The sequence below is a fragment of the Rhamphochromis longiceps genome, linkage group LG10 (genome assembly GCF_057381845.1).
Source record: "Rhamphochromis longiceps isolate RC_006_pf linkage group LG10, R_longiceps_female_GT1.1, whole genome shotgun sequence".
In the NCBI taxonomy this organism is placed as follows: domain Eukaryota; kingdom Metazoa; phylum Chordata; class Actinopteri; order Cichliformes; family Cichlidae; genus Rhamphochromis; species Rhamphochromis longiceps.
Genome location: NC_140566.1, coordinates 5524706 through 5551616, shown reverse-complemented (window position 1 = coordinate 5551616; position 26911 = coordinate 5524706). Strand labels below are relative to the sequence as shown.

At 40.0% G+C, this 26911-nt stretch overlaps 1 protein-coding gene across 3 annotated transcripts; it reads left to right on the top strand.

Moving 5' to 3' along the window:
- The first annotated feature begins 853 nt into the window (after positions 1–853).
- On the top strand, positions 854–25511 carry robo4 (roundabout, axon guidance receptor, homolog 4 (Drosophila)). 3 transcript variants are annotated; one of them, XM_085419973.1, is made up of 19 exons: positions 854–1287; positions 5813–6139; positions 9803–9960; positions 10848–10968; positions 11136–11274; positions 11840–11967; positions 13318–13433; positions 13521–13752; positions 13835–13956; positions 14423–14594; positions 14708–14905; positions 15036–15078; positions 16431–16543; positions 18127–18453; positions 18544–18621; positions 18805–18952; positions 21319–21549; positions 21720–22063; positions 24396–25511. In XM_085419973.1, the coding sequence occupies exons 1-19, from the start codon at positions 1083–1085 to the stop codon at positions 24521–24523; spliced, it is 3330 nt and encodes a 1109-aa protein (XP_085276099.1). In that variant the 5' UTR covers positions 854–1082; the 3' UTR covers positions 24524–25511. The 3 variants fall into 3 exon arrangements, with proteins under 3 accessions (XP_085276099.1, XP_085276098.1, XP_085276100.1); XM_085419972.1 differs by having other exon boundaries at positions 858–1287; positions 24342–25510; XM_085419974.1 differs by lacking the exon at positions 854–1287 and adding an exon at positions 3935–4270 and having other exon boundaries at positions 24342–25510.
- The last annotated feature ends 1400 nt before the right edge of the window (positions 25512–26911 follow it).

Here is a 26911-nt window from a genome sequence, read left to right as displayed (position 1 = left end):
CCACTCAAAGCAGGCGAACTGACTGCGTTTGAATTGCAAGCAGAACATTCTGACAAGGTTGACTTGGTACTTTTGTTTGCCTCTTGTGGGCGAGCCAAGATGATGTATGAGACTCATACTGTGCAGACAGGCAACTACAAATTTGCTTGGCTACTTGGCTGGTGGGAGGTTGGGTAGGGAGTGTACGGTGGTGTTGATGGTGGTATGGGATGTGTGTGTGTGTGTGTGTGTTTGGGAGGGGGGGAGTGTCACTTTAAAGCAAAGCAGTGAGAGAAAAAGGAGCCTTTGTACCCATTTTGTCCTTTTTTAAGCTATTGTTTGTCAAGCGACGCAGCATTCCTCTGGTGTTATAATTCACAATTGAGCATGTGAACTTAAAATAATATTTCAGATGTGCCTTTGAGCAGTCCAAATAAAGGTTCCTCTGAAATCTGACGAAATGAAATAACTTTCTGTCTGTTCTTGTGCATTTTCTGAAAGTTATAAGCCTCAGCTTCAGAATGATCAAAATAGGTCCAGTTATTCTGTTTATGAGATGATCTCCATATTTAGACACTGTTACGCTGCATTTCATCAGTCAGTAGGTAGACATTTGATTGATGAAAGTGACCTGACTTAGTGAACACAGGCCTCACTCTCTTACCTCCCACTTATTTCATCTTTCTCTCCCCTCCTTCCTGCCCTACACTGAGCCCTGTTTTCTGTTCCCTCTTTATCCCAAGACAGTACCCCCTGGTCCCCTTCTCCTCACTATGTGCTCAGCATGAGGTCTGAAACTTGTTTTTTTTTTTTTTTATCATTGTTTGCCCCCAACCCAACCCCACATCTCCCAATTTCTTACTACTCAGAGGGGGGGGTGGAGACCAAAGAGGAGGGAGAGAGTGAGAGCAACCAGAGTAAGAAGGGAGGGAAGAGGAGCTGAGGAATATGGAGAAACATAAATCTCCAAATAAGAAGTGGGGCGTAAGATAGGTCACATGTTGAATGTCTGTGGAGTGCCACGGTAGAGAGTAGACTGAGGGGATGGTTGATACAGCCGAACCACAGTAAGGAGTTGGGGAATTGCATCCTGGACCCGTAGCATGAAGATGCGTGTCTGTGTGTGGCTCCTCTGGGTGTCCTGGTTCTGCACCTGTGCAGAGTACTCCAAGTGGTGCAAGTGTCATGGCATCGTGCCGGCAGAGCCAGGTTTAGACAAGAGGTCAAAGACCCTGTTCAAGGAGCGTGCTCATCACAGTGGGGGACACCAGCACACACCTCACAGGAACAGGGCACACCGGAGAAAAGGTGAGTGCTAAACTCACAGAGCTGACAGACAGCACTCTGCTGCAGAAGAGCTGAAACTTTTCGTGCAAGACCTTTAAGTGAGAAGGTAGATGACAGCACCTTATAGGCTGGCATGTAGCGCATCTGACAGGCTTAGAGCTGCAACTAAATTTGTGATTTTAAAACAGATAAATATCTTCTATGTTACTAACATTGCCTTTTGCATCCTTGTTACATAAAGTGTAAGTATTGAAAATCAAAAGTCATCATAACTTTTCTTCAAAATGTTTACTTTTTTTTACTCTTTTTTACATTTCAAACTCTAGATCTATAAATGCATTAAGTTAATGACCAGATAAAGTAATGTAACTGTAAATGTAATCCAATGTTTATTTAAATCTAACTGTTTTACTAAACAAAACATATTTAAAATTTGTGATGTGTACTATATATGTCACAGCAAAAAAGTCAGTTCACAATTATGTTTCAAAGTAAGTCTCATCAAAGAGAAAACACATTGGCTGTATGTAATAAAGTCTCATCTATATTTTTTCTTCATAGTAGTTACATCAGCTCAGATTTATTAAGTGTATTAAGATCGGCATTTCGTTGTTGTCTTCAGTCTTTAATTATTATCTTAAGCCGCCAAAAAAGACAACCTATTTTGGGTTAAATTAAGTTAATTCAGCCTTTTGTGTTGACAGTGATTGTTAATTCCTTTACAAGCGAATTTACTCTGAAGTCACATTTTGTCACATTCCTCACTACAGCTGACACATTCTTTCTTTTTTCTAATGCCTTCCCACCCTCTTTTCCTCATTTCCAACACCTTTGCTGACCTTTTGGTCTACAGCCTGAAAGAGGTCCCTTCCCTCCGCACATCTTGGTCCCAGCACCATTCCCATGGGCTGTGTTTTTGCAGGGGCGACTCATCCTTCATCCTCTCTAAAGCCTTTGTTGTAGGCTGAAAGCTTGCCGATGCCGAGGCCATCCAGCCTAAGTTGTTGGATCAATATAAACATCCATCACTTAGCCCCGGGCCTTTCTGACCTTCACAATGCACAGTTCACTACACAATGCTTTATTTATGTGCGCCATTAGAAAGAATGAACTAGTGGTAGTCCATTTATTTGGGAGTTGTCCTCACTGTGGAAACTTGGAAGTAACTCAGCATCAGGACTGTTTTCTGTCTTTAGGAGATGTAGTAGAACTTATTCTTATATGGCATGGTTTTTTTTATAATCAAAAACTCAATTTATTGTATATTTGTACAAAATCTCTAACCTGTTTTTAGTTCAGTAATTTAAGATATCTACAAAAAGCTATAGTAAAACCTACTGTGACAAAGCCTTCAAGCTGAATTGCTGGACACAATGAATGAGGAGCAGATGTACAGTTTCCTTCTATTGTTAAATAAAAACATGGAGAGATTCAAAACTTCCTGCCACATAGGAGTGCTAGCACAAAAGCTGAAAATGGACAACAGCTCATGATTAAATGGAAAATGTAATACTTCCTCCTCCGTTCCTTTGATTAAACCTAAAATACAATATTTAAAGGCAAAACCAAACTCTACTGTTGAAATTGATATTAATATTAGTGTGAAGTTTTGCTTGTTTGTTTATAGCAGTGTTTACAGTGGTCATCAGAAATGTATTTTCTTTTATTCTATTTATTTTATAACTGACTCCACAGAATATAAATTAGTGCTGTGAGAATCACTGGCAAATATATTTTAATTCGACAAGGTTTTCATTTATTCATTACTTTTCTTTGTTCAATAGCTGGTTATATTCTGTAATATTGTGGCATGTAAAAATCCAAAGAGCGTTGCTGGTCTCAGGTATTTCTGATAGTGTTATGCGATTTACATTTGGTTGTAAGGCAAGGCAAGTTTATTTGTATAGCACAATTCAACAACAAGGTGATTCAAAGTGCTTTACAGAGACATTAGAAACAAAAACAAATAAAAAGCATGATTTAAAATTGATTAAAACAAGCAAACAAACTAACTAATTAACAAACAAACAAAACAGTATATAAAATCAAAACAGATAAAATCAGAACAGTAGATAAAATCAGTAGTTAAAATGTAAGTTTTGAAATTTAAGCTTAAGTGCGGATTTGGTGCTTTATTCAAATGCAGCTGAGAACAGGTGAGTCTTCAGTAGTAATGTAGTAATTAAACGTTTCTTCCACGATGACATGTGACTTCTTTTTACCCTGAATTTCTTGCAAAGTATCTGCAATAGATACAACGAGAGAAAAGAACTTACTAAAACATAAACACAGGGGACACAGATTCATTAATCTAGATAGTAGTTTGCTTCATATAATGTAGCGGTTAACTTTCTGTGGTCAGAAAAGCGGAAACAAACCTTGCCATTTTGAATACAAATTAAAATCACATCAATTAAAATCACAGAATGCAGTTTTATGGACTAAAGCAAATAAATTTATTATTTATTTCCAAATAATAATAATAACAATAATAATATTTATTTCTACACTAATAATAATTTCTATACTAACATTGCGGGTTTTTTTCGTGGTCTTCCCAGGAAGTTGATTCTGTTCACCGAAAACGGAATGTCCCGGTGAACAGAATCAACTTTCAGGGACGATTGAGCCTTGTGCCTCGAGACCTTTCGTGGTTTTATTTTGAAAACCATTCCATCAGGAAGCTAAATTTCACTGCACCTCCCAGCTGTGTGGAGTTGGGACTGCGAGGGAGTAATCGTTATAGAGCAGTAATTAAGTTTAAGATATATATATATAGTTGCGGTAACTTTAAAACAAACAACAAAAAAAACAAAAAAAAAAACCCCAAAAAAACCCTCAAATGGCAATTTTGTGAAAATGAGGCGTAAATGCTACGTAACAGGTTAGCTTTAAATTTAATATCAGAGGAAAGTATCCTGGTTGTTGACTTGGCTGCTCAGAATGATGAGCAGAAGTTATTTGGAGAACATATTTCTACCCGTGTTTGGAGTTCTCCTCCTCGGTAAGTACTGTTGGAACTCTTCCTGTCAACTAAACAACCTGTGTTAGAAAAGATGAGCATGCCTTTTAACTGTAATGTGTTACTTTGAATCCTTGACATGAAATGAAAAATCTAAAAAGACCTAACGTAGAGTTTTGAGGGGGATGTTTGTAATACTGCTGCAGGGTCTGTGTTCAGGGTTCCACTTGCTTTAATTCTAGCAGCTTCACCAATGCACAGATAAACTGTAAAAAACTGTAAGACAATTAATGTGTCAAAGTCACTAACGAGACCTCACAGACCAGTTCCACAAAGAAGTGTAAAATGATCTTTCGGCCGATTTGTTGTGTGACCTCTCCTGTTGAGTTTATGGTCTCAAGTTACTCACCAGTTTGAAGTGTACATATATGCATGGATGTTGTGTAATTTCCACATCCTGTCTGCATTGTGCTTCTGCTGCATGAGCTGAATGGATTTGTTTTTTTAAATATAGTTACAATTATAATGAATCTGTTGCCAGCTGATCTTTGGGTAAACCTCTAACAGTTTATGAATTCATAATTTGTTACCCAGCTTGTGCAGCTTGTTTGAATGGAAATGTTGGTGACGTTCAGGAGCGTCCTGATTACCACCTACCTCCCAAGAATAAAGCATTTTAGAAATGTCCTGAGAGTGTTTTGACCACGACATGCTGGTATTTTGACTGCATCCTGCCTTTGCTCTGAATGTGAAAGGACACAGTGACAATGAGGTTGGACAGCTTATTGTTAGCTGTAATGGGAAGGCATTTCCGCCTATAGTAAATGAAAGAACAGCTCAAGAGGGACAAGAGCCGTTTTGTTGATTGTCCTTTCCCATTTCAGACTCCCAAAATGTTGGGTCAGATTAAGATAATATTCAGTTTAGATGTGAATTCAGTTTCCTGTTTTCCTGATTATTTTCTTTAAACACAGCTGGTATAAATTACATTGAAAGCATGTGTTTTTCATAGTCTAAATTAAATAAGAAGCAGCGTCTGTGCTGTAACTTGCCTTCCCAAACCTTGCTAACCTAAGATGATTTAATGATGTAATTTAACACACTTGTAGGACTTTGTTTCTTCCCACATTTTAAGTTTTCAAAAGTGAGTATTAAGTGTCTCTTGAAGATGGTCTTTTGTTCTGTGGCGGATGTCCCGTTGATGAGGAAGTTCCCGTCAGCTTTTGTTGGCCTGGATGTTCCTGAGAACCTCTGACTTCCGCTCCTGTCAGGAAGCTGATCACCATCTGTGCACCGTCTTTGGGTATCCAGTCCCATGGGAAGCTCAAACAATGGCATTCCATTGCAACTGGCTGCAAATACACATTGTTTGTTGGTAGCAGAGCATACGTTTGTTTGTTGTGGGTTTTGCTAGTGGCTGGAACTCAGGGGTGGCGATGTGTAGGGCTGAGGTTTGCTTCTTACAGAGAAAAGTGCTGTAATTTACACCAAATCTCCTGTTGTGAAACACACAGAAACAAACTCAGGAAATCAAAGCTAACATGAGCAGCATTGCTTAACCAATTCTCTCTTTATCCTCCTCAGGTTCCAAGGTTCGAGCAGAAGAGAGACCTCCCCGCATTGTCCACCACCCCTCTGATGTGGTGGTGAAAGTTGGCAATCCTGCCACCCTCTCCTGTCGCGCTGACGGAAGCCCGAAGCCAACTATTGAGTGGCTACGCAACAATCAGCTGCTAGAGACCGCAAAGAGAGATGGCCAGCTGCAGCCGATGATCCTTTCAGACGGGAGCCTCTTCTTTCTGAGCGTGGAAGGGGGAAGACGGGGGCAGTCGCATGAGGGTGTCTATACCTGTGTGGCTAGGAACAGTGCGGGGAAGGACACCAGCCGTAATGCATCGCTGTTTATCGCAGGTGAGACTGGGACATGTGTGGCTACTCATAGGACCTGCTGTACCACAGAAAATATTTCCCTACAGGCATAAAAAGAACTGTCTGTCTAACTGACAACTAAAACACTTTGATTAGATTAGTCTTTTCATATACAAGGCTCCACAGAAACATGATGTGCACGAGGTAACCAATCAGAAGAAAGTTGGCTTAAAGGGTGGTTGGCCTTATAGATAAATGAGGGTCTGCAAGAACATCTGGTGTCTGCGTGTATGTATGAATCATGCAAAGATGTAGTCCTTAAATAATCATATCGTAGTGCAACTACACTGTAGTCATATTTCGTATTTATTTTATATTTTTACAACGTATCAATAGTTGTTTGCCTTAAACATGAGTAGTAACAACCTTAATAATTTATATAATACATTTAAAATACAAGACCTATGAAGTGCATTACAAGACACCACACAACATAGAAACACTGAATTAAAAGCAACATAAAGTTAAATGAAAACCAAAATGACACTGAATGTTCAAATATACAAATACTGCAAAAAAACTGAGAGTAATAATAAAAAATAACCACTCAAAGTATAAAAACTGGTGTCAAATTTTTTGCACACTCAGAAACAAACTTGTTCTTTATAAGCAGTCTGTTTTAAGGTCCAATCATGTTTTCTTCTGTGGGAACATCGGCCTCCCAGAGGCACAGAGTTCAAATGTTCATGACCAGTGTTGGTCAAGTTACTTGAAAAAAGTAAACTGATTACTTCTCCAAAAAAGTAATCCAGTTGATACTGATTACTAATTTTCAAAAGTAATTAGTTACTTAGTTACTTTTAAAAAACATGATACACAACTTCAATAGGTAATAAAACAATACACCTTTCATTTTCCATCATATAAAATGTAATCAAATGAAAAAGTCTCTTTTTAAAACTTGTGTTATTAGTTTTAATCCTTTAACTTTATGCACATTGCATCAAGCAAAAATGTAATTATATGCAACAGTCTTTGACTTGAAGAAATTCATTTAACATTTGAACCTATTTTCTGCACAGTCCAGCATATTAAAAAAAATGTTTTGTGTTTACACTCACTCTTTCAAATAGATGCAAGTAAAACACAGCAGAAAATAAATAAAATCAAAGACTTGGCACTGAGTCCTGTCGTTCGTAAATCTATTTTCACCTGTTTAGCAGGAGTGGAGCAGGTGGAGGTTTGCCCAGTGCCGCAGCGGTCATGTCAGTGGGGGGATCCGGGGGTTTCTCTTCTATTTTCTATTTCACATTCCCGTGGCAGCGTGCTTGGTACTTGCTCAGAAGTTTAAGGGTTTTTTTGCTGTAAAAATAAGTTTTCTTCCCCCGCACTGTACAGCAGACGCTAATGTTTTTGTCACTTTTTTCAAAATCAAACTCAAAGTAAGGTCAGTACTTCCACGCTTTAAACGCTGTGTGCTGGTCATACTCTCCCCCACTCTATATATTATCCATTGTTGATCTGCAAATGTCTGTTACCATGAACGTCGCACGCGCCTACATCATTGCTATGAGACACTCTCACAAGCAAAATCACGGTTTAGTAACGCATTAACACAGCATGCTTACGGGAAAGTAACTGTAATCTAATTACTTTTTTTGCAATAGTAATCCCTTACTTTACTCGTAATTTCAGGATTTTACTACTGATAAGCACCTCGCACACAGTCATTCACATTAGAGTAATGAAGTAACAGATAAGCAATTAGTTCCTTTTGTTTCAGTCTCTACTTTATCAGTGTCTGTTTTTTTACAATGTATCCAGTTAAAGACATAAATAAATAAATAAAATAGGAAATGTTCTTTGAATTAAGGAAATTAACTAAACTTCTCTAATGTTACGCATTTATTTCATACAATTCAAGCCCAACAGTCATGCTGACAGAGTTTACTTCATTACTTCATTTACTACAGCATCATTTCTTTATCACGTAGAAAAACGGCATAGTAAGAGACGCTGTTGAAATTGCACTTTTGTTTCCTTCTTATATTGAGATATGTCAGGGACTAAATGTGCAGACAAACTGCTTCACACTGCAAGAAATGAGATTTTCACAGGTCTGGCCCACTTTTGGGCAGTATGTGTAAAATTAATTTGATCTAGGGGGTTTATGTCTATATTTTTCACATAGTTTCATTACTGAACCAATCAAAACACATTTCCTGTCTCCTGTTCTGGTTTGTCTCTAGACTTATTTCCAACTCCATTTTTAGCAAAAATAGTAATCAGTAATGAAGTGCTTTAGCAGCTGAGATATTTGATATTCTCAGTTGCTAAAGCACTTAATTGACAGTAGAATTTCTTCCAAGCACATCAGCCTTATTTCCACAGGAGAATTCTGTGTCTTTGAACATCGGAATGCTTTTTAAGCATCCATTCTCAAGTCTCGCCCGAGTACAGACAAGTGTTTGGCTGGATGCATGCATCTTAAAAATAATTTCTAGATGCGCTTATAATTTGTTTTTCTCTAAAAAAGACAATAGATGAAACCCTAATCAGAAAACAGAGGTGGGGCAATAAAGACATCACACAGACACTCGTACAGAGAGGTGATGAAGACGTGCGTGGTTACAGTCACAGAGAGACAGTGTCAGTGTTTGCTGGAGTCAAACAGTGTCCCAGTGAGCTGTTGATTTAATTCAGTTCACTTCAGGTAAATTCAGCTCAGCTGGATTTATACAGCACTACTTCACAACAACAGTCCCTACAGTATGAGGACCAGAACTCCCAACATTTCAAACCACCTGGCTCAATATCACTCCCTAAGCCACCCTGTTACCTATTCATCTTACTCCAGTCTCACATGGTAGGTCTGACTCATCAGCCTTTATATCACAGTCAGATTGATGGTTGTTCATGAATGTTCATTAATGCATTATTTGTAGTTAAAATAATGTATTCCTTTTTGGAGTTTATTTTATAAAACCTTCTATGTTTGTATAGCTTTTCACTATGTTCATAGAATAGATATAATATATAATGATATGATTAATATAATAGATAATATCCTTCATATTCTGGCGTCTAAAATTGCAAAATGTCATGTGGGTCAACTGTCTGATTAAATAAACAGACTAATATGATTTCTGTTTAAATAAAAATTTATTCAAAATAAATTAAAAAATAAAATGTGTTAATGAGAAAATGTTAAAAATGTTGAGATCAAACAAATTTTCTTAAAAAGTAAAAAGCAATAAGAATGAAGAGGATATTTCCCCATTCAGAGGATGGCCATTTATGGTAGATGTCTGGTTATTTTACTTGGGAAAAAAGGTTCAGTAATGATGAGTAAAGCCCACAGAAAATATGAATTGGAGTTGATGGGAGCAGTGAGACACATGAATTTGTCTTGCTGGAAAAGTTGCAGTACAGAGAGGAATGCCTCTCATAAAGGTTTCCGACACATTCACAAGCTCAAACTGAGAGAAAATACACTGCATGCTTGTTGCATATCTTTCTTACATGCGAGTGAGTCAAGGCTGTTCTGTGGTTGAATATGAGGAAATGTCACTTGTCCAACCCTCTGGGCTGAGGGTTGGACAAGTGCAGAAATAGACATTTTATCTCATGCAGACAGTTTATCTCTCAGTGTATTCAAAGATATAGGTCTCAGGTAAGCTTAACCTGAACTCTCTGATTTTGCAGTGTTGAAGGAGGAGTTCAGTATGCAGCCTACTGATGTGGAAGTGGCAGAGGGGGAAATGGCTGTTTTAACCTGCAGCCCCCCAGTGGGACATCCGGAACCTAATGTTGTCTGGAAGAAGGATGGGCTGCCCATCAGCAGTGCTGATCATCATTACACTGTGAGCTGTCTGCCCCTAATAAATCTATTACAGCTATATAACCTGTGTAAAATAGATTCTTACAACTGTTTGAAATGGAACTTCTCAACTATTAACAAATGCATCGGGCACCGTCACATGATGTTTCCTCTTAAGAACTTGCACTCTGACCTTTAGCATCCACACCTTTGTGCATGTTCCAACCCTTTTAATGACCCTGCAGGACCTCTTTCAGGGCAGTTTCTATGGTAGGAAAAAGCTGGATCCAAATAGGTGAATGTCAAAACAATCCAGTATCAGTGTGAAATTTGTCATGTCGGCTAAACCAACAAACAGCAACACAGCAGCCAGCTCTTGGAGGAATTCTCATCAAATTGACAACAATATTACATTCGTTTGACAGTAACGCTCTAGAGGGTAGAAACGGATCAGATGAGGAATACTGGCACTGAAATCAGCCTTGTAGATGCAGGTGCAGACATCGCTGTCAGATTAACATAACAGCAGCAGCAGGAGGTAAATGCATAGTTCTTAAGGTAACACTGTTTGCATTGATAAGAGCATAGTACTGGATTGAATTCATTCACTAAAAATCACCATTGTATTAAAAAAACTGGAAAAAAGTCAGATTATAAATTCTCGATAAATGCATTTGCAGAGGTTTGCCTGTGAAAGAAGGTCAGTACAAATCAATTTAGCTTTGAGGTCTAAAAAGTGCATGCTTTTACATTTCCAGCAGGGAGTTACTTCTGGTTCCACAAAGAAGTCTGATGGAAAATCTTCTGGCTGTTTTGTTGTGTGACCTCTACTAATGAGTTTATGGTCTCAAGTCACCAGTTTGAAGTGTACATATATGTATAGATCCTGTGCGGTTTCCACATCCTGTCTGCATTGTGCTTCCGCTGCAGAAGCTGAATGGGAAGCTTATCATCGGTCCTGCAGAGAAAAGTCACTCTGGTGCTTACGTGTGTGCGGCCATCAACACTGTGGGGGAGAGGGAGAGCAGGGCAGCTCGGCTCTCTGTGCTGGGTGAGACAGGAACTGAAAACAACTTATCACTGTGTTAGCATCGCTAGTTTCCAATGCAATGTCAGGATTCCAAAGCAATATTACCCTATGCAAGTTTTCCTTCTGCAAACAAAACACTTTGATACATGCAAAGCATAGTTTTGAGTTTCTCTTCTGTTGTACTGCAGCCAAGCCTGTACTGGTGCTGAAGCCAGAAAACGTATCAGTAAGAGCGGGAGAGTCTGCCCAGTTTTACTGCCAAGCTAAAGGTGACCCTCCACCTGCTGTGGTCTGGAGCAGAGAGCAGGGACCACTGCCCAATGGCAGGTAATATAGAACCCTTTCACATGGTCACTGGCTAATATTCATTTATGCTTTATGGGTGTGGAAATATTGCAGACTGTGGCGATTTTAAGTGTTAACATTTTATGTAAAACAGACACAAAACACCAAAAAGCACTGCGCTTCAGAGCAGTCTTTGTTTTTCAAATTCAAAAGTCCAAATTATTCTTAATCTTTGTCTACATCAAGCTGTTAAGTTATATGGAGGCTTGTAAATGAAATCAGTTGAATCTATGCTATGTCTAAATGTTGATTCTTTTAGACGAGATGAGGGGGACGTGAAATTTCAAATCCATGTGTGCACATGGATTTGGCAGGGATAGCTCAGTAGGTAGAGTGGTGGCCCCATGATCGGAAGGTCGGTGGTTCGACTCCACTGAACGGCTACCCTGAGGTACCCCTGAGCAAGGTACCGTTCCTACACACTGCTCCCCGGGCGCTGCATTGGTGGCTGCCCACTGCTTCACTGGGTGAATGGGTTAAATGCAGAGGAACTATTTCCCTACGGGGACTAACATGCACACTTTACACTTTACTTTACTTTACACAGGTACATCGTAAACCCAGACCAGACTCTCCAGATCCATTATGTGACAGCCCTGGATGCCGGGAAGTACACCTGCACTGCTCTCAATGATGTGGGTGTGGTCACTGCCAGTGCACAGCTACTAGTTGAAGGTGAGGTTACATGATAATGCTGTTAAAATATATCTGGTGTCATGTGTTTTACAATCACTCGATGAATGTTAAAAACACTCTGCTTCAGTGTGGGCCGTCAGAATGTTTTCCTACGATTACTCTAAGTGTAGGAAATGAGTGCTTCCTTCACACAGTGACATTTCTGTTTTACAGCAGTCAGAGCCACAGTTTAGACATGATTGTTATGATTTGATATGCTGAAACTAATTCATTTCATCATGTGGTGTCTACGACTTTAGTTGTAGTCTTCTGAATTCTGTAATTTAGACGCGATTGTAGTAAGTCCACACTTGGGAAGTAGGTTTGTGATTAGATTATTGTTCGTCTTTGTGCAAAGGTCTGCACATGAAGGAGAGAACAGTAATTTCCCAGAACGTGCTGTAGGTTTTTTATTAAAACAAAGTGACATTATATACAGGATGCAAAGGCAGAGGTGTTTTTCATAAATTAGCTGATTTGGTCAGTAAAAAGCTGAAGAATAGCAGAAATGTTAAGCACAGCTGCTCATTCTGGAGTAAGATCTTATAAGCTGTGGGCGTGCTTTGCTGCATGCATTTGCATTTGAATGAGTTGAAGCAGTTTTTGAAACTCGTGTTGGAGTTGTCCATGACAATCAACTGTGTTTTCTGTCATCGAGTATCTGTTGTCTAACTGAAAAATAACTTACCACAATTGTATATGCAAAAATATGATGCAAAAAATACCTTAGTTCAGCTTCAGACATTATAATATGCTCACTTGCAGATACTAAAGTGCTTATGCATGCCACAGTTGAAGATATTTATTCATCTCATACACCTTTCTTAAACACCTCTCCATAAAAAAATCCTTATCTTTGCACTGTCCAATGCACATGATGTTAAAATGTTTACTCATAGATTTGAGCAGTTAATGAAAAATAACAGAGAGGGAACCATGTGAATCATATGTTATGGTCTTCATAACTGCAAAATCTCCGTCCATCTGAACAGCTGTGAGGGTTTAGCAATCTCCCTACCATCATCATTGCACCAAATGAGGGTGAAGAATGATGTTTATCCTTTGGTTAGCAATTGAGGGATTTGAAGTATCAGTGGAAAGACTTTATGAATCTGTAATGTAAGTTTAGAGTCTTTAGGAACATGTTTGTGTTCAAAGAAACCTTGCAGTTCTATGTCAGCGGTAGATTCTTGCTGTGTGAATGAATTCATGAAACAAGTATGCTCTAGGTTAACGTTGGCTAGTGAATTTTCACTGCACAATCTGGCCAGCAACAGAGAGGTCCTCACACACTGCTGCAATCATCTGTGGTTAATGCAATGGGTTTGAATAAACCACTTGTGTTTCCAGAGGCTGCCAACACTGAGCAGAAAGACCTCCACAAAGAGCTGTCATCCCTGCGTGTGATTCTGGAGAACGTCACCGTCATGGCCCCTGATTCTAACATGTCCTTCTTACAGTGGAAGGTAAGGGAAAGCTGTTGCACCACGTGTCAGAAAGAATGCAGGAGTATGACACGTACACGATCCACATTGTATTTTCTCCCTGACCAGCTCCAGTCACTCCCAGCGCAGCCGCATTACCTTGATGGCTTTGAGGTTCTGTATCGCTCTCTGCTCACTGCCAGCTCAGACTGGGCAGCAGAGAAGGTGACATTCCCCAGCTTCCAGGCTCAGGTGGGCCCCCTAAAGAGAGGCTACAAGTATGATTTCAAAGTTCGGCCTTATGGCAGCGGCTTATATGGGAGGGAGAGCAACACCCGGCACCTGAGAGTTTCTGAGACAGGTGACAAAGGTTTTTACTTTATCTTTGTGATGTGAGAATATTCATTGTGTTTTGCTGGTAATAATAAGTGCTCTGTTTACAGTGCCCAGTGCCTCTCCTCGGGCTGTGTCAGTAACAGTCAATCATGAGCAGAATAACACCATCCATCTGAGCTGGGAGCCTCCTCCTCCTGTAACCCACAATGGGATCTTACAGGGATACCAGGTAATTACAGTAGGACTGCACGACACAGTTATCTGCTCAGCAGACTGTTGAAACCCTCAGGGAAACATAAATCCTTACAGATTGTAATGAATCATGCTGGAGTCATTTTAAGAGGGAAACATGGGATACAAACAGTCCTGCATACAAATATATGGAAGAATTAATCAGCAAGTGGAACAAGAAACAGATTAACCAATCACTGTGCACTAAGATTCTGAGGCAAACTTTGTGATGGAAGAAATGTGTTGTATTGTAGACATATTAAATATTTAATAAAGAAGAGCACATGGTTCTTAGTAGGAATGTTTTATTCTGTTATAACTGGAGTCTCAGTTACTGGTATGTCCATGTGGAGCAGCTGATGAATTGTTTAGTGATTAAAGCTTTATCCACACAAATGATTTTGATCATGTTTGGGGTGGATACAAGCTTCAATCTCACTCTTAAAGATGCAAACTTTCTTCAGGTGTGGTGTGTGGAGCCCGAAGAGCAGCAGTACCAAAACTGGACTGTGGATAGTAGCCAACTGAGCCTTCATATCTCTAGCCTCAAACAAGGGAAGCAGTACTGGGTCACCATAGCAGCAGTCAATGGGGCTGGAGTAGGAATGCTGAGTGACCCTCATGGATTTGTCATCAGTGAGCAATACAGCTGTCAACTTTTTATTTCTGTATCAGGACAGATAAAGACCAGCGTGTGTTCTCAGACTGGGTTGTATTCATTCATAATGTGCTTCCATTCTGCTGCTCAGACTCACAGTTAGGTGGACTACCCGAGGCAGATAGCCAGAGGCGGCGTTTGTCCCCGGTCCTGGCCTTTCTTCAGGACCCTGTGTTGCTCGGCAGCATCGGCGCCGTCTTGTGGTGTGTTCTGATGGGTGCAGCGATCTGTCTCTTCAGACACCACAGCAGGACCGGTCAGCTGATACCAAGACCTGGCAAGGCTAAAGGTATGAGTTTAAGGCTTTAATGTTCACCATAGTAAAAAGAAAAAGCTGAACCTCCAATACACCCACAAAGGCTTTGTGATAAACAATAATATGCATATTTTGTTGATACTATATCTTCCTTTATTTTTAGGTTTGCGAAGACTAGCCGGTGAAGATCTCATTATAAAACACAGGTAAAATGAAAAGAAGACGCATATTCGATTCTGTTGCGACAATAAAGTGACAGGAATACATTCAAACCACTAAAACCAAGTGTGGATGAATCAGCTTTACATTCATTCAAGTAGTGTCTTGAATGTATACAAACCACTTTGAATTATAGTCAGCAAGTCAGCTTTTAAAGTGTTGGTAAGACAGCTGGTTAAATGTATTACATTCATTCTCTTAGATGTTTGTTTACAGACAAAAAAACACCTGCTTTTAGTTGATGGCGCGTTGAAGAAGCACAGGAAGTAAGCAGTAGGCGGAACAGAAGCAAAATCTGTTTTCACCACCTAAAAGTATTCACCTGGAAAAGAAATGTTGGGGGGGGGGGGGGGGGGGGGGGGGTAGTATAGGTACAAGGTAGAGCAGGTCTTCTGCCTATTGGAAGGTTGATGGTCAGATCCTTAACTTAATGACTAAGCATTTTTGGACAGGATACTGAACTCTCTGTAATGCGTTCATCTGTGAATGTTAGTGAAAAGCACTACGTAAGAACCAGTCCTCTTTGCTTTTCCTCCATCCAGTACTTTCCTAAATCTATCTGTGTGAGCTTTAAAGGGAACGACTCCTTTTACTGACTCAATACTTTACACAGGAATTACTGAGTGACCTAACCCTTCGAAACACGAGCATCACAAAATATTGAACAGAAACCACCAAATGGTGTTACAACTTTTAGTAGAAAATAAACTCACCAACCCCTCAATTCAATTCAATTCAATTCAATTTTATTTATATAGCGCCAAATCACAACAAAAGTCGCCTCAAGGCGCTTCGTAGATGGCTGCATTCACTCTAAAAAAAGTTCAAAATTGTTCCAAGTTACCTTCATTTTTTTCTCTTGCTTCCATCATTGCATGGTTTGCCGTACTGCTGCCTTCTTATTCAAACTCGGGATGTGCCAGCCTCTGACATGACTATGGTTAGGTAAATACTAGAGCACCACTGCTTCTTATATAACGCTTTTCTACTCTGAGCACTTATGGCGCTTTACATAACTCGCACAAGCACTTCTCCTACCAAACATTCACACGTATTCATATGAAGCAGCTCGGGGTTAGTAGCTTGCATGCAGACTGGAGCAGACGGGGATCGAACATGCTTCATCTTCCCCTCTACTGTCAGAGTGTTTTGTACTATTCAAAAGCAAAAAGCCATTTGTTAACAAGAATTCCACGGTATCCATGGTAGAGAACACAAAGTGAGATTCTTATAAATATTATATGGAGATAATGAATCTATGCTACAGCATAAAAACGTCTCTAATATTTGACGTTTGGTTACAGCGAGTTCATTTTGGTTTGATTTGGTTTCTCTCCAGGATGGCAGCTCCAGATTCACCGTGGATCCCCGGAGGCTGGAGACCTTCTTTGAGTCAAAAGTACCATGACCTATGGGCCCAAGGTCAGCATCACCCAGGAATCCGAAGCACCAGTGAGTATGGACTGCAAAACAGTAGACTGATGATGACTTCTTTCTCCCAAACTGCTGTCCTACAGCAGACCTGACTAGATTTACTTGTTTGGGTTCGTGGTGACCTCTTAAAATCCACCAAAGATTTTTTGCTTACAGTTGAGGAAACAAAAAAAATCAACCAATGATTCTGATGATGCTACATAAGCTGTTTTCAGACGTCATGTAAAACAATCTGGAGAATTAGGTTAGGACATTGTCTGAAATTGTGCTGCTGGATTGAATTTACTGGACTACAACATGTGCTATTCTCACATAGACATTACACTGTGTGTAACATTGTATGTACACGAGAGGCGTGTGGTGACTGTGGTACAGAAAGGCAGTTTAGAATCAGAATACTTTATGAATCCCTGAGGAAATTATTTGGCTACATTTGCTTCAAGACAATAACAGTAACAGACTGAACTAATTAAATAATACAATATATATTACACAGTTTACAAAATATAAGAAATGGCTTTAATATATACAAATTGCTCAAACAAAAATGAAATATATATGATTGATATTCTATTTTCACTGTAAACACTCCATCGGTGTTAAAAGAATTACTATTAATCCTGGATATGTTTAATATTGAGCTCATTTTAAGTACAGGTAAACTGTCAATATCTATGCGGGGAATCCAAATATTAATGAAAATGACTGTGGAGTGTTGGCACAGCAGGTGGGCAGACATTTAATTGGATGTTAATTTGAAACTGTTCTGATGCTGAATCACCAAAGCATGTTTACTGGCTAATGCAAACTGCGTTTTCATACAAAGCGGAGATCCTAGCTGATTCCAGAGCAGTGATAGCTGAGCCGGTATACTTTGTGCTCAGTTTCCAGTGAGCATAAGCACAGCTTTCAGTGACAATACCTAAATGTAGCCACAAGATGGCAGTAATGTAAAGACTGGATCCAAACATGGGAGGAGCTTTATGACAGCACTGTTTGAGATGAACAGACACATTTATGCAGAGCTTCTTTTATTGACCATCTTTAGCTTCCTCACATCCACAGTCATTTTAGAATATCCAGTTAACCCAGTATGCATGCCTTTTCACTATAGGAGGAAGCCAGGATACCTAGAGGCACAGGGAGACCATGCAAACTCCACAGAGTTGCAAACTCCAGTTGAGGTTCAAACCAGGAAGTGACACTGCTAACCACCTTATGGCTGTGCCACATGAAGCTGCAAGAAGGGAAAGCAGCAGCAAGACCCAGAGTAGAACAGAACAGGCCTTAATGGCCACAGCTACTACAGTGATTAGAAAGACAAAGCCTGAAAAGAAGTGATGGTTGTAGAACAGCTTGAAGGTGCTACATCTGTAAGATTCTTAGGCATCTGTGTGCAGGCTAAAGCCGCTCAGATAGTTCGTCGTATATAAGATTTGACAGCTGTGTTTGTTCAACTCATTTCTGGGATTACTGCCGAGCTTGACTTTGTGGCCCAATGCGTGAAACATAGAAACCTTTTAAACCCATGCAGTATTTTGCAATTTGGGATGCAGCCTTTTGTTCTACTTGTGTTCTTATAAATCTCTCTGTTTTCTTAGGCCTCCCAGTCTCATCCAAGAAGGACAGCAGCTGCCTGGAGTCGACCGTTCCCATTGTGACCGATAGCTGCGGTGTCTACGGCACCTTTTACGTGGACCTCATGGGCAGTGGTCTTAAGACCTTCAACAGTCCGGGACGTGTCACTAAAATGTCTCATGGTTTGCCCCACAAAGAAGGAGCCGAAACTATCCAGATATTTACTCATCCTGCCAGCAAGCCCTCACCCATCATCAGCAGGGAGGCTCTGCCATGGAAACAGGCCATACGACCCCAGCCCAAGATGGGTGTGCTAAGGGAATCATGGGAAAAGAACCACAGCAAGCAAGGTAGATATGGAACAGTGGATATCTGGAAATGCAGTGTTAATTTCTTTCTTTCTTGAGTAACGTGAATTGGCCAATTGGTTTTCTCCACAGAGCTGCATGCAGTGAGCAGTGTCCCTATACTTTCAACAAGAACCCAGGGACATAGTCACATACCAGCTCTCCAGCACGGTACTTTCAATCTGTGTAATTAAATCATTATTGTCCACAAACCTCGTGGAAGTGTAAAAAACATTTTGTACACAGATCAAACTTTTTTGTAGTCCCGAAATTTAAAAATATGCTTATAGAATCTGGAATAAAAGGAATTATTGGATAATTATACTTTGCTATGGTTTGCTATGGTGTATCCAGGTGGACATCCAGACAGTGGTAAACCTGTGGGTTGTCCTCGTCTGCTGCATTACTCAGCATCACTACATCTTATGAACATGTTGCTGCCCCCTCCCCCAGTACCCACCGAGGACGCCACTGACACGCAAAGCCTCACCTCAGATGGAGGGTGAGATAAACACTCAGACTGGGTGTTAGAGGGTTGAATGGAGATGTTGTTCTGGGAAATGCAGGTGTTGTGTAGAAGGGGAATAATGAAAAAAAAAAACAGATTTAGTTGTTTCTGACTCCTCATCAGCAACTGAAAAATTAGACTTGACAATGCAGGTTTTCAGATAACCCTATAAAAACCAGTGTATACGTCAGTCTTTAGGATAGTTTAGTTGGCATAAAGGTAGTACATTATCTATATAATACAGGATATTTCCTTCCTATAGTGCAGCTAGAATGCAGACTACCTTTAACTCTAAGGCTGTGAGTTTGTTTGTTCAGGTACTTTTGAAGAGTAACAGTAAACTCTTCAACAGTAAAACCTCTGTTTTTGTAACCTCTCCAATTCCACTGATAAAAACAGAATGTATTTACTAATCTGTAGCAGACACTAGCTGTCACTGTGACAGCGATGTGAGATTAACCTTAATATGACCCTCAAGTCAGTTTGGGACACACTGTTCAAACTCTGAAATTGTTAAATAGATGTGATTGTGGTTCACTCAGTTGGACAGTAGTATGCTTTAGTTTTGTCACAGTGGGAACTTTGAGCCCTCTGAAAATGTTAGCTAGCTAGTCCAGAATGAAAGACTGAAATTCAGTTCAGTTTTATTTACATAGCACCAGACGACAACAACAATGTCCTCAATTCACTTTATATTGTAAATATCCTACAACAGTACAAATCCTCCCACCTTCTCTCATACCTCCTGGATATGTCCTGCCCCTCTGGTTGCAAAGCATTACAGTAGTGTGTATTTTAATATTTCTTTCTATGCAATGTTTCAGTTGTTTTATGCAAATAACCAGAAGAAATGTTAAAAAATCTAGCAAAGTTTTCCTGCTTCCTGCCATGTATCTTCTATTTTTTTAGCCATCCATTAATGGCCAGCGATGACTTAGACTTCGGTGCTTTGAGTATGTTTCTGTCCCAGAAAGTGCCCACTTTAGTGGAAACACTTAAGGAGAACAATGATAAGGATCCTATTTGCAGATATGTGTAACACTGAGTTTAAAACACAGGACACAAGAAGACTGCTAGTTTGGAAGTGTAACCAGTAAAGTTGTCATTAATTTATGACACCTTGTATATTTATAATTGTGGTTGTTACTGATCCCAGTACTTCCAGTAATTAAGCTGCCTGATGCAGAACATTTTGATCAGTTCAACTACTTGTTTATTTTTGTAGTAGTCTATTCTGTATTAGTCTAGTATTGAAGGACCTCAGGGAGTTGTTTCAGATATTGGTTTGCATGGACATAAATGAGGATGAACTGATTTATTTTGTTAGTTAAAGGCTTCTTTGACATCGTGTCACATATTAAAGGATTAACTCAATATTTCATAATTAGGAAGAAATTCACTAAATTGTTGAATAGAGTCAAATATTTGTTTTGTTTTTTTAATTTGCAGAAGTCAAACGCACAGATCAATGTTCAGCTGCATGTTAAACAAATCTTTTATATTCTCTGTACTTGCTTACAAAGCATTACACTATATCACAGACATACCAGGTTGTTTTTGCCCTTGTACTAGGTACTCGCTTTGAAACATGGAATAGTTTAACGTGGTGGTCTTTTCTTGTCACTGACTTCTTGTGCTCTCTGTTTAGCACTCTGTTACAAGTCACTTCCTACAAGTCACTGTGTGAATGTGTGTGTGAATGGGTGAATGACTGAATGTAGTGTAAAGCGCTTTGGGGTCCTTAGGGACTAAGTAGAGGGCTATACAAATACAGGCCATTTACCATTTACCATTCCTGTGTAGAACCTAATTACTATACAGAGCAGAAAAGTCAAAGCTCTGAAGTTTTTTTTCTTTTATCATATTTGAATGGTTATTCTTTTCTTTATGTAGTTGGTAGACTTTTATGTATAGAAAGGTACAAAGATAAAGACAGCTAAGAATAAGCTTATTGGCATGAATAGTGTTTGTGTCTGACCTCTGCTTGCGAATTGATTAAATAAAGGAGATAAAGACAGCAACAACAATTTTTATGAACAAGTGGTGGTTCACTTTATTAACTTAGCTATCTAATTTCACATTTTCATAAATATATTTTATGTAAAAAAAAAACTTCCTGTGACAATGAATTGCAGCTACGAGCACTTCTAACCTCAATAAAATCATACATTAAGTCTTACATGATATATTTTGTTAAGCTTGTGTTACGTTATGTTTAACAAAATGTGAGAAGAAAGCATAAAAATCAGTGATACCATTTATACAGTGTGATGTATACAGTGGTTTCCTGTATTTCTAAAGGTTGTTTGACAGAAAAAAAAAAAGACACAAGTCTTACAGTCTGTTTGCGTCTCCCTCAGCTCTAGTCGTTCCACAAAGCTAACAATGGACATGGGCTCTCTTCAGTCAGTGTGTCCTGCATCAGGCCCCCATGGACAACTGGGACCCAGCAACAAGAACATCTGCCCATCCTACAGCCACCTGTGCACTGCATTATCTTCTGTGTCACAGAGTGATGAACAGGGCAGCATGCTGACAGCACAGGAAGCTGCTGAGTACCTGGAGCTCACTCCTAAACCAGAGAGATGCAGGTAAAGCCATAATGAATCCATTTACAGTCAGCACTGAGCAAAGGTGAACACTATAATGACTATTCCATGATATTATTCTGCGTATCGGCTTAGTTTCTCCTGTATGCAGCCTACATACAGATGCATGCACAGTTACTGTAGCTGACCATTCTGCTCCTTTGTGTCAGCAGTGCCCTGCCAGAGCAGCGTCCTTCCCTGTCCCGTCATTTTGCCTCGACGCTGAATTACATCTGCGGGCCGACTCGCTCTGCTCAGGTGCACGACGCCTTCACTGAGCCCGAACCTCCATTAAATAGTCTCCGTCATGCCTGCCGTCAGAGCTCGCCTTCCTCCTGCTACAGCGAATGGGACAGCTCTCTGTGGAACACGATCAGCTCAGTCATGGACAGCAACCTGTCCAGTGCCCGAACCAGCCTCATCAGCTCCGTGGACAGCTGCTACACTAATGACAGTGCTAACTTTGCTCATCTCCTGGCCATGGCAGCGGAGAGCATGAGCGGAGCCTCTTTGTCAGGTAAACAGCAGAAATGTCACTTTTGAAATAGGAAAATCAGTTGTGGCAAAAAAATGTATAAAAACATCCGTTTTCATGAGATGATGGTGGAAATGAATGAGATTTAACTACGCACAGTTATGTGAGCTTTTTTGAATGACCAGCTAACCTAACCCCACGGCACTTAGTGGGTGGGGTTAAGTTATAAAATACTAGTAAAAATACTATTTAAAAAACTACAGAACTCCCACAAGTGATCCTGTGGAGTTGTTTTTTAATCTGCTACTTTCAACAACTTGTAGTCCTGAACCATCAGTGTGTTCAGTGTTGTCACCCATCTATATTTTGTCTGTGTTTTAAACTCATTTACTCACAAAAACATTTGTTTTTAAAAAGTTTATATTTTAAGAAAACAATTTGGAGGCTGCTTTCCGAAGGATTCGTTTAAGTTTTTATAGTATCAGGACAAAAGATACGTAAGAAGGAGAAATACCTAAGTCAGCATAAACTGTGGCTTATAGTTTTTACTAAAAGATAAACAGACTCATGTTTATGTCGTACTTTTTAGTTCATTCATTCATTTAGCACTTTAGTCTATGCCATAAACTTTTGCTAATTATTAGACGCACACACTCTAACAAGTGTGTGTCTCATTTTAGCATGTGGACTCGAGAAAACAGGGGATCAAACTACAGACCTTCAAAATAATAGAAGGTCAAGTGTACCTCCTGAGGCACAATGGAGCCCTGTAGCACACAGAACTTATACAGAGCAGTGTCTCAATACACTGACAAGTTGGTTTGGTTTAGTTCATTCCTACCAGTGGCTCCTCATGAACTGCTCTATCCTTTGGAGCATTATTATTTATTTATGAATGATAAATAAACAAAGATCAAATGATTCAGTTACTAAAAAAACAATTTGAACTTTGAAATGATAAAGTGTAGTTGCCAGCTGATGTGCTGTTGTCTCATAGCGCAAAAGTTCAGGTTCCATGTGCAGAATCACTGATTTTTCATGTGACATAAACAAAGCTGTGAGCTGCTGCTTTTAGTCTCTATTGGAATGGATGAAAACAAACAAGTGCAAAACCACTAACGCTGTTGTACTTACCACTTTCCGCCACTAGATGGGGCCTTTCATCTATGAAAGATGCTCAATGGTAAGGAAGAGCAGCCCTAAGTTGGTATGGAGGGTTACAATGTTGTGAAAATGCTTTGTGGAAGTAGCTTGGCCTCTCTGGCCTTCTTCGTATATTTCTGATGTCTCACTGTGTGCAGAAACGTGTCTGAGCAGACTTTCTGCTTTGGTCCACGTGCCCCCTGTGCAAAGACAAAAACTCATTCAGTCTAATATCTAGTGGCACCAGGCAATTACTTAGGGACCTTTCAACAGATTGAACCTCCAGATGAGTCATCTACTTCCCTCTTTGTCAACTCATCAGTCACCCTGCCCTCCCTCGGGGTCCGTGCAGCTTTATTCCACTCACTACACTCACTTTTGGCAACGTTCTGCCTTGCATGATTTTCACTCTATCACACAGTATGAAAACTCTTGAAGTGGCTTCTCTGCAGCTGATTATGTTCCCTCGCAGTTACTCTGAGTTACTTTGAGTACAAAGCTGTGGATCACATGCAGCCAAACCGTACCCGTTTTTAACATTTGTGCAATGATGGAATCAGGTCATGGGTTCATTTTATTGTATGTCAAGTGAAATTTTCTGGGTGTTCAGGACATCCTATCAGTTGTGTTTTCAGTAACATTTAAAATGTTTTGCTTTACAGTTACCAATAAAAAAAAAGTCTGTGCAGTTAAGTGCACACACAGGTTCAGTGTACTTATCTGAGACCTAGCTTGAAGGGTACAGTGTGGATTAATCCTAAGAAAACAGCAGGAAGAGGCTTGTCACAGATTGGTGCACTTTCACACTCTCACATTAATTGGCAGAGCCTGTATAGCTTCAAGGCTTCAGCGTCGTTTTTGTGTTTTGTTTCTGGACGTGAGCTCGGAGCTCTTTGAAATTTGTTGCTACCACTGGACTGCACAAAGCGGTTGGTGTGAATTGGCTCGGTTTGCTTCAGAGCCTCAAACAAATTAGAAAAGTTTTATTTTCAGGGACAAACTGCTGCTTCAAAGAAGCTTCGAAATGTTCATTTCACCCCTGAGAATCATCATGAAAGGTGCTCCTCAGAGGGCTCGAAATGTTTGCTTCTCCAAAGGCAAATAAAGTTTCACACGCGCACACACAGACACATGCTTGATATTGAAATGTCAACATGTTGTCCTCTCCTGTGTTTAGATTTCTCTCCGCCTGCCTCCCCCCTCAGCGCCTTGTACCCATCTTTCCATGCAGAAGGCGACTCATTCGGCGAACTGGAGCCTGTTTCTGCTTGGGACTGGAGCATGGCCTGGATGGAGGAAATGGAGGCCCAGTACTCAGAACACTATCCTGACAGAAACACCAGACCCTTCAACAGTTAGGGACTCTGCTACAATGGTGACTGAACTACCACAGCTGAAGTTTAAGAGCTGCAGATACACCTCCCAAGACCAAGGGACAGACACTGATCCATTCACGTTCTCAGAAATGTTGGTAACAGTTACGCGGTTGCGTTTATTCAGGTTTTTATTTTTGTTTTTGTCTGATCTGGTTTCATATAGCTCATACTGTATATGTTTGGGACACCTTCGCAGGCAGATGCATGCCTCTCTTTTTTTAAATACTTCTCCCCACTTATCTCAGGGTAGCATCCTTGAAATGACTTCCACAGAGTCGAAGAAGTTCTCTTTTTTCCTTCTCTACATCCTTTCCGCTCATTAGAGAAACAATAATGAGATACTTCCCTCAGGATATTCTCACCCAGCAAAAGGCCAGAGAGATGCAAAGGCAGGATGCTAGATGGTCAGAAAACAGTCATTAGGCAGAGATCCTGTGCTGGAGGTTCCCTCTCAGCACATGTCTGTATTTTTTGCAGGACATTTTATTTGGTGCTGAAGTCGTATGACACAGAGGATTTCACTCACTGATCAAACATGTGTATATATATCTATATATATAAATGCAGCATATTAAGCAAATATTATTTAAAGAAATCCAAGACACTGCATGTCCTGAGTTTATTGTTGTTTTTATAAACCCTGTTTGCAATAAGCTGTAGGTACAGAACTAGGAAAAAAAGTTAAAGTAATTAATCGAGTTAACCTTTTATCACCAAATACCTGGAACTGTAGTAAGATTTGAAGTATTTGAAATGAAAATGCTGCGTGCATAGTTTATCCTTTTATATATGCAGGTATTTCACTAATTCTAGCAGAAATGTACTTGTATTTTGAATTTTATTTTGTTCACATTACATTGCAGATGGTTTTATAGTTTGGAATAAAGTAATTTTATTGATTGAAAGCCACAAGAATAAGTTGTGAAATAAAATCATTTTTCTACTCAACAATATTTCACTGAAGCTGCTTTTCCTTTGACACTAGTAGTAACAAATCAAGCTAAAATGATCTTCATATGCTCTTTAAATAGTATATTGATGAAATTGTATTAATACCAGTACCATTATTGATTCTGTTTATGGCTTCCCTCATTGATTCCTGTTCACAGACACATTACAAACACTAAAAGTCTTGCTGTGTGCATGTTCTCAGTCATATGACGACTCCGTGTATTGGTTCTTAGTCATCAGAAATTTGAGCAGCCTGAGTGTGAGTTGGCTAACTTCAGACTGCCCCTCTTTGGCCTGTGGGCTGGATTTTTAATTGACCTCCTGCTGTTCTTCATAGCTGTGCAGAGCAGGAAGGGTGATGTATAGAACTCATCTGTTTGGCTTGAGTAACCAATAATGCTGCTCTACCTGATATTGGCTTCTAATTACAAAGCCACTGGAGAGAATAATTAAAGCTTAATATGTCTGTGTTTAGACGGGAACAGGAAGAGTGTAATTTTTAACTCTCCCACACTCTTCCTGTGGTGTCTCCCTGGAGATTGTGGAGATTATGTTGCAGCATTTTGACTTGATGTTTCAGTCAAAGTTCAGCTTAGTTGACGAGGAATCGGATTTCCTCAACGACTTTTGAGTTCTGGATGAGCCAATAGAGCCACAAATCACAGCGTGCTCCTTTTATTTGCTTTTTCAAATGTAACCCGCGCCTGTATCTGTGTTGACCCGGTCAAATCAAACTGGGACCGCAGAACGCTAAGAGCCGTTTTGTTGTCTGTTCCATTTCTAAGCTGCACAGTAGCAAGTGCGTCGGGAACAGAATTAATGTGTGGAGTATGAAGAAAAACGTGTGGGGCATGAGGCACAGGGGTCATTTATAGTGTTTCCTTTATGCAAAGAATGGGGAAGGCTCTTTAGTTCCATCCTAAAATCTAAAAGGAAGAAGCTGGAGCTCTTCTCATGTCAGCCTGCTTGATTTACTGTCAGATAAAGTGCAGCAGAGCAGCAAGCTAAAGCAGGCTGAAAAAACAAGTAATTAAGACAAAAAGCAGACCTTCGAGGACCAAGCTTTAAACGGTGTTAAACTCACAAAGCACACATATGCAGGACTAGATTATATGTGTGTGTGTGTGTGTGTGTGGGTGTGTGTGTGTGTGTGTGTGTGTGTGTGTGTGTGTGTGTGTGTGTGTGTGTGTGTGTGTGTGTGTGTGCTAGACTGCCAAAGGGATTATCCTTCATCTGTCTCCCTCTCTAAAGACCATATGTTTTCTACATGAAGCCCCCAGCTCCACTGAGCGGTGCAGGCACACATTTCCTGGTAGAACAGACCACACAGTACTTACATAGTAATGAATCAAAGCCTACTGTATGTTTTCTTGTCTTATTAGCTCACATTCACACACACACAGGCACACCGCCTTTGGGA

What these genes read in the sequence shown, in the direction of transcription:
- robo4 (XM_085419972.1), top strand. Translation starts at nt 1,083, where the DNA reads ATGAAGATGCGTGTCTGTGTGTGGCTCCTCTGGGTGTCCTGGTTCTGC. An exon ending in GGATCTTACAGGGATACCAG is followed by an intron (nt 13,957 to 14,422) that starts GTAATTACAGTA and finishes AACTTTCTTCAG; the next exon opens with GTGTGGTGTGTGGAGCCCGA. An exon ending in AAGACCTGGCAAGGCTAAAG is followed by an intron (nt 14,906 to 15,035) that starts GTATGAGTTTAA and finishes CTTTATTTTTAG; the next exon opens with GTTTGCGAAGACTAGCCGGT.